The sequence below is a fragment of the Podarcis erhardii genome (genome assembly GCF_964252035.2).
Source record: "Podarcis erhardii genome assembly, chromosome: 2".
In the NCBI taxonomy this organism is placed as follows: Eukaryota; Metazoa; Chordata; class Lepidosauria; order Squamata; family Lacertidae; genus Podarcis; species Podarcis erhardii.
Window position 1 is genome coordinate 72,202,715 of NC_138498.1, and position 7,929 is coordinate 72,210,643.

Here is a 7,929-nt window from a genome sequence, read left to right on the forward strand (position 1 = left end):
CACATGGCTTGGGGATGGGTGTGGTGTAGTAGTGAAGAGTGTGAGCAGAGAAGTTCCTTGTTCATATTTCACTCTCAGCTGCAGAACGTGTTTGTGGTCTTAGGCCGACCGTTATTCTCTGAGGGTCAGCCCTGTCAGATGCAGTACAGAGCTAATAATTCTGGGCTCCTTTGAAAGGAAGGGTGGGCTAGAAGTTCAATAAGAGGAAATAAATAAATACCTTCCTGTAGTGTTGCAAGGATTGTTAGGATAAAATACATCTACCTAAATGCTAAGAATTAATTGAAGATGGTGATAGAATTGCTCTCACAGGATTGTCACACCACCCCAGCTCCTCAGATGAAAGTGTTTTGTCTTGTAAAACAGTGTTGTCCACTGCGATTCTTAAGTCTTTCCTTTGTGTTCTCTTTAAACTACTCCCAAAGACCTTGGGAGGGCAGCCACCCTCTTAGACCGGATTAATTGCCATAATGTGGTTTCCTCATAGGTTCCAGCTCCCATCAGGACGATGACCATATCTTCCAAAAGGGTGAGTATATCTAAATGAAGGTTGAAGTATGTCTGCTTATTGGGCTAGATACTAGGCCAGAAATAGCCATGGCTCAGGAAACAAAAGAGTATTCTCTGACTGCTTGTCACTGGTACCATCTTTGCAGAACACGGAGCAATGTGGAGTTCCTTCCATTCTAGTCATTCTCCCATTTCCCTTGAGTATCTGCTGCAACAAGGAGCTCACTCTAGAGGCTGGGAGGTGGGTTGGAATGGTGGGATGGTGGGTTGGAATGAAAGTGTTCTGAAAACACTTGGGAGGCTTTTCTGTCCACACTTCCTCAAGAAATCATATCCCTCACTCCATTCCCACCTCCAGTACACTGTGGGGGCAGAATTACCTATCCTCTCATTGACATCTGGTTGTCACTCTTACCCAACAGCAACAGCTATATGTGTCCTCAGCCATTGGCCTAACACACCTGGCTCTTCACCGCTGTGATGTGTATGGAGAAGCCTGCGCTGACTGCTGCCTGGCCAGGGACCCCTATTGTGCATGGGATGGGAAGTCCTGCTCTCGCTATTCTGCTTCCTCCAAGAGGTACTGTGTGGCAAAGAGGATGGAAGGGACTGGAGTTCCACTGTTGTTTGTTGGGAATGCCCTGTAAAGGGACTTCAAAGAATGACTGTGGGGTCATTGTTCAAAGCAGGTTATTTCCATGAGTTCTGGGAGTGCCTTACAGGGAATATTCTAGGAAACTAGTTCTATTGATATAAAGTGGAATTCAGAAGTGGGCTAAGGAAGGTTTACATCATACAGTGTCCTAGGAGAAATGCAGGAAAAAGTTCTGTTGAATGAATTCTAGGCAGTGCATCTGGGTAATGCTAAAGTGTATGATTGCTCCAAAACATGATATGGATCTTGGGCAGGAATTTGAATCTTCTGTAGTTGGCTCAGAATTAATCTAGGATTCACTGGACAAGGGCTGGCCAGAAAGACAAAAGGATTATGAATGGCTCATCATCTTGCTCCTTGGAAGGACCAAAATTCCAACCACTCACCTGGTTGCTTCTTTCCTTATCACAGGCGGAGCAGGCGTCAAGATGTCCGGCATGGCAACCCCATCCGTCAGTGTAGAGGCTACAATTCTAATGGTGAGTGTCATACTCACCCACTGCATGGGAGGATCAGAAGTAGCATTCTCCTTGGTCTCATGGTCCCTGCTCACCTCTCTGCCCCCACAAAAAAAGTGTAGTGAGGGTGTTGAGATGGAAGGTCTGCTTTTAAAAAAAACCTGGCTGCCCTTCACACCATGATTTTTGATCAGCAGAGTAGGTGAACAAACTGGTACGCAATGTGGTGCAGAATATGGACTTCCTTGGCACATAAAGTAGAGTAGCCATGGATTGGGTGGAAGAGGAGGGGCCATTTTTTCACTGGGTATGTGGGTGGGTGTCCCTGGGCACATGAAGGGGCATGATTGAAGAATTAGGATCAGTACTATTGTATCTCTTTGTTATCATAGAATTGTAGAGCTGGAAGGGACCCCAATGGTCATCTGGTCCAACCCCTGCAATGCAGGAATCTCAACTAAAGCATCCATGACAGATGGCCATCCAATCTCTGCTTATAAACCTCCAAGGAAGGAGAGTCCACAAGGGAGACTGTTCCACTTTAGTTCATTTCTTACATAAGTCATCCAACTCAGTCACATACTTCAATCACATGGTCAAGCTGCACCCAGAACTGGAACCTGAATGGTCCACATGCTGAATGATGGACGGCAGATTAGCCAAGTGTGGCTATATAAACTTGGCAGTAATGAGACTAGTCTCCTGGCAAAGGAGTAGGAGCTTCTTGGAATATATTTTGTCAGGGAATGCATTAGTTGAAATGCGACCCTTGGCAAATCATAATCTTGTATCTATGTATCCACCTCCAGCCAGCAAGAACACTGTAGAGGCTGTCCAGTATGGAGTGGAGGGAAGCACAGCCTTTCTGGAGTGCCAGCCTCGCTCCCCTCAGGCCACCATCAAATGGCTGCTCCAGAAGGACAACAGTGACCGAAGGAAAGAGGTACAAACAGGCAGACCTGAATTTCCAGAATGGAATTTGAAGGGAAAGGAGGGAATGTAGGCCAGAGGGAAGTTAGCATGAAAGTTAGTGGCTTAGCGAGGAGGAGTAACTTGCCTTTTGTTTCCACCATAAGTTTTAATAAGTACTAAGACTATCTCTATTTTTCAAGTGGGATTCAGTCAAAAACTGACAGCTTCAGATAGCACAATTAGAATCGATTTGGTACTTATGCACATCAAACCTGCTCGCAAAAAGCACATAGACCTTTTGCAGTAAGGAAAGCGACTTGAAAATAGACTGAAAAGTGTGGGATAACAATTGCTTGATGAAACATATAAGCTCCTTGCAAACAAATCAGAATAAATGTTCAAATAAGCTGCAGACAATGCACAAAGAAATCAGGATGATTCCTCAATAAGCAGGTCATCTGGAAGTGACAGAGAGCTGAGTTGGCCAATCTTTTGTTCTATTTTCATCATGTTAAAAAACACTTGTTTCTCGGTCCGCTTTCAACCACCTTGCTGACATTTCATCTATTTTTCATCTGCATCCTGGATACTAGAAGGATCTCTGTGCAGAAGCTCACAAAATAGGTTTTTTAAAGCTCTGAGGAACTGTGGCGCCTGAACAAGGCCACTGGAAACAGCCCAGGGAAACACCCATGCCTGTGCTATCTCTGAGCTTATATGACCAAGCTCTTGAAAGCTCCCTGACCCATTTGAGCTAAAGCTAGAGTTTGTTGATTTACTTTCTGTAAGTCCTTCCTACTCAGCCCATCTGATTGGTAGCAGCCCCAAACCTGCTTCTATCCAGCCAATAGTTCCATCTGAGCTCCTGAGAAAAAGGATGGGAAGCTGAATCGTTCATCATGCTTTGCTGTTTGCCAGGACTCAGAAATCTAGGAATTGCAGAACAGGAAATAATGAGAACTAAGAAGCTAGGAGGATCAGGGCCAGAAAGCACTCAGGCAATGAATATGCGGCTTGTTTTCCACCCACAGTGTGATCTAATGTATCTCTGCCCAGCAACTCCCAACTGTGCTAACAATGCCTCCTCGATGTGTTTCTTTCCATTAGCTGCGCACTGAAGGAAGGGTGCTGAGGACAGAGCAGGGGCTGCTGTTGCGGTCCTTGCAGCTCTCGGATGGGGGCCTCTATTCCTGCACAGCCACAGAGAACAACTTCAAGCACACTGTGGCCAAAGTGCAGCTGCATGTACTGAGCAGTGAAACGGTCCATGCTGTGCTCTTCCAGTCAGAGGCCCCTGCCCCTTCTGCAGCAGCCATGCGAGCCGGCCTGCCAGGCACTTTCAGCTCCCATTACCATGACCTGGTGCAGCTGCTCACCCAGCCTGAGATGGGACTCATCAACCAGTACTGCCAGGGCTATTGGCGGCACGTGGCCTCCAACCATAAGGAGACTCTGGCTGGTCTCAAAGCCAAGGAGCTGCATGATCAGAAAAAGCCTCGAAACCGCAGGAACCACCAGCCAGAGATGGATCAGCACACATGAAACTTGACAAGGGACTATGAAATGACAGTGCTATATTTCCCCCCTCCATTTTAATATTAAAATATCTATAAATATATATATAAATATATATATATACACACACACACACACAGAAAAAACAAACACGCCCTGCTCCCCCTCAAGACAATATTTATTTGTAGTTTGTACATAATATGTGGGTGATGCAGTCTCACCTCAGTGTGTGACAGCAAGGAGTTTGGAGGCGTCCCGCTGGCAGCTTGCTCTTCCTTTCCCCTTTTATCTGCGGTACTGTAAAATAGCTGACACTCTGGAGGATCTCAGTGGGACACGGCATCTTGTGTGGAACCTGTGGGTCCAGAATGTTTGAGCAGAAGCCTTCAAGATTGGATCATCATGGGCAAGTCTGGGAATGTTGTGCTACTGTCACTGAAAACATTTCTACCTGGTTAAAAAGGAGAGGAAAATGTCTGTTGTCAGACACTAAGCATACCTACCCTGAAGTGTATAAAAGCCTCTGCTACACCTACAAAGACTTGAGCACTTTCTTCTCCTCTGTACATTTCTCTGCCTCAAAGCATATTCTGGCAGGACACTCTTGCGTGTAAAGTACAATGGAGGCTTCATGTCTTGAGGAGCCTGAATCATTTAAGGCAGGAGGAAGTGCTTCACCGAGGGGTGTCCATGCATGGTTCCATGCGGTGCTCCTACTGCTTTCAGAAGAAAGTTAATCCCACCAATAGGAACAATGTTATGATTTGATAATGATTCAGCTTGTGCTGTTTGGCTGATGATCTGCAAGAGATATTGTCTGTGAAAGTTGTGGTACAACCAAAAGAGCTGTTGGGAAGGTGGATATGGCTATTCTCATAGGCACCTGGCTTTTCTGAGCTAGTTTACTTGATGGATGTGAAGGCCTCGTCCAAGTGGGCTATGCCAGGGAGACGTAATGTATATATGAACCAAAGCTACTCTCCCATAGTGCATGTGTCAGAGACTTCCAAGGCCAAAGACAGCATGGGATTGGAGGTGGCAGAGAGGGTTAGGCATCAGATGGATAGCCATCAGGACACCGGGCTTCTGCTCAGCTGGCCAGTGCAAGCATCCAACCTGGTTATTTATTATTATTTAAATAATATTAATTTGCCCGCTAGGAATTCAGTTCCTCAGTTTAATAATACCAGTCTACCCAGCCACACAATGTGGAAGTTGGAAAGTCTGGTTCTGAGTATTCCCATCAGGATTCCTGTGGAATTGCCATCAGTCCACATGAGCAACTTCAATTTGCTGCAGGTTGGGTGGAGCATCCTTTGCAAAAAGAGAGAAACGTCGAACTAAGAGTGATCTTTCTGCTTAATTTCAAGATGGATTCCACATATCATGGCTAAGTAAGGACTAGTAAACATTCAGTGCATGCAGTATCCCCCATGACAGAGATCATTACCTACCTACCTCCCACCATTTTGTTCTGAGATAAACAATGGTGAGCATAGAACAGCAGTAGTAATAACACTGCTCAAAAATGAAGAAGGCAATTGTATTACGAAGATGGGTTTCAGGATTTATGGATGTAATTGGGAATGTGACCAATAATTGTTCTAGGAATTAATCCCATGTAAAAAACAAACAAAACAAAACAAAACTAACAGTGGAGAGGTTGAGTCTTCCATCAGGGCAAGGATTTCTGCGTGTGCAATGAAGCATTCTCTCCCTCTCGCTCCCCCTCCCCTAAATCTGTTCTAGGAACTCCCCCAGCCCTCTGGAACAGATTTGAGGAAGGCATGGGGCAGACACAGGGGAAGGAGAAGAGGGAAAGTCCTGTTGCATACACAGAAATCCTTGTGGGGATAGGATACGGTAGTTGAGTACCAACCAGAGCCAGGGGACAATGAGAGAACTGAGAACCACAGGAGAAAAAATGTAATCCACAGGAGGGTTGTGGGCAGGGCAGAGTTCTGTGCATAGATAATATAACTTGAGCACCTTGGGAATTCATTAATATGATCTGGCATGCAGAGAAGATGAATATGATAAAACATATAATCAGGTCTTAACCTGAACCAGACTTGGTCAACCCATGAACCTATTTTGAAAGCCAGAAATATGAAAGGGAAGAACAGAGTATCTCTGACCACGGGCAGAATGCAGGTTCCTCACCACTGAGTATCTATGCCCAGAATTGGAGAGGGCTCCTGGGTCAAAGGGAGACTGAGAAAGGCTTGAGCCCACCTCGGCTTGTCTGGTTATAACAAAATCTATTGAATGACCTTTTTCTGCCTCCCCCTTCATTTTTTAAAAGCGATTGGCATTTCCTAAATGTGTGACTGTGCCTTCCACCTTAAGTTTTACTGTTGCAGAAGTTTTAGTTCTCTTGTTTCTTGGGTGCCTCTTTCAGACTGGTGTGGTTATGGCTTTTAGGTTCAATGCCTCCAAAGAATTAGAATCAAATTCTGAGTTTGGCTTAATCCTCATCACTAAATGCCTGTGGAATTACACCGATTTACATCTGCTAGATATCAGCACTTGGATCTCCCATTGTAGTGACCTGTTCGCTGACGCAAGGAACAGGTCTGCTCTGCCACAGGGATTGCAGTCATGGAGGATAGCAAATAACATGCCCAAAACTGTTGTGTCACTCTACATGTGTAGCCTAGGTGTGCTAGGATGGAAGGTAGGTTATTTCTTGGACTTCTCACTTCTGTCTGCAGAGTAGAGGACAGTCTCGATGGAGTAGATCAGAAGCCTGCACTGTGTTTCCTCTGGTCTCTGGTGCTGTACCTCCTGCTGTTAACAAAGAGAGCTCACCATTCACCTGAGCCTAAGCCCACTTCATTTGTACACACAAAATCCTTGCAGGCACCCCCCCTTTCCCTTGCAATCTGAGTGATGCGCGTGTACTTTCTCTTGTAAATAGTTGTAAATCAAAAATGTAACAAAAACTGGGGATCTGGAGATTTTGATTAGTAGCTCCTTGTGATGAATTCAAGCACAGAGCCATTTCGCACCTGTAATGTGAAATTCCTGTGGATAGAACAAGCTAATAAACACTGGCTTTGTTTTTGAAAACTCAAAGACTCCTTCACCTTGACTCACACACTTCAGGATGCCCTCATTTCCCTCCTGAAGTGATGGACTCTTTTTTACATTCCACTGGTTCAGCTTCAGATTGCAACCGCTTCTATGGATTGCTCAATGTATTTATTCCAATACAGAAGTGGCATAAAAATAACACATACTTTCCCCATCTCCATATCCCAGTGCCCACCAATCTGGAATTGTGCTGGAAGCAATACCCATATGCCACTCACAGTTGGAGGCAGCCAGTTTGCACAGATCGAGCTGGGATATCTCCACCTCATCATGACCCCAGCATGCCAGAAATGGAAAGAACTAGGCAGCACCCAAGTCCTGAGCAAGAGTGTGTGTCAAGTCCTGAGGCAGAGAAGAGTTAGCAATATACAGTACTCAAGGTCCTCTTTGTGTTCTGAAGTCAGGTTGCTTTGAACACAGCACCCTCTTTGTGTGTCTATTTCCCATCACCACAGTTCTTCATTGGGAACTTGATAAGTGTGCTTGACCTACTCAAAATATTACTAAAATTGGCAGTAGCAAAAAGAAAACATTTAACTTTTACATATCTGGATTGGCCTGCACAAACCGCTCAGCTGCTGGGGCGAGGGGAAAAGAGGGCGGTCCCTGGGTGTGCCTGGCCTTAAGTAGCCCAGGCCGCGCCTCCCCTTGCCCGCCGATTGGCGGGCTGGGTTGCAGGCACGCCCAGGGATTCCCCAACTCTCGCGGGGGGCGAGGGAAGCCCCCGCGAATGTGGGAGTGTCCTGCCCGCAACACCCTCTCCTCTTCATGCTCGGAAAGGGC

General features: G+C 45.8%; 1 protein-coding gene across 7 annotated transcripts in view; it reads left to right on the forward strand.

Moving 5' to 3' along the window:
• Positions 1–7,122, forward strand: part of SEMA3F (semaphorin 3F) — a 130,022-nt gene extending 122,900 nt beyond the window's left edge. For all 7 annotated transcript variants that reach the window (XM_081851313.1, XM_081851319.1, XM_081851315.1 and 4 more), the window contains 5 exons: positions 488–529; positions 933–1,090; positions 1,577–1,644; positions 2,433–2,566; positions 3,643–7,122. In XM_081851313.1, coding sequence (XP_081707439.1) covers positions 488–529; positions 933–1,090; positions 1,577–1,644; positions 2,433–2,566; positions 3,643–4,077 — 837 coding nt within the window. In that variant the 3' untranslated portion in view covers positions 4,078–7,122. The remainder of the gene's footprint in view (positions 1–487; positions 530–932; positions 1,091–1,576; positions 1,645–2,432; positions 2,567–3,642) is intronic.
• Positions 7,123–7,929: the final 807 nt, after the last annotated feature.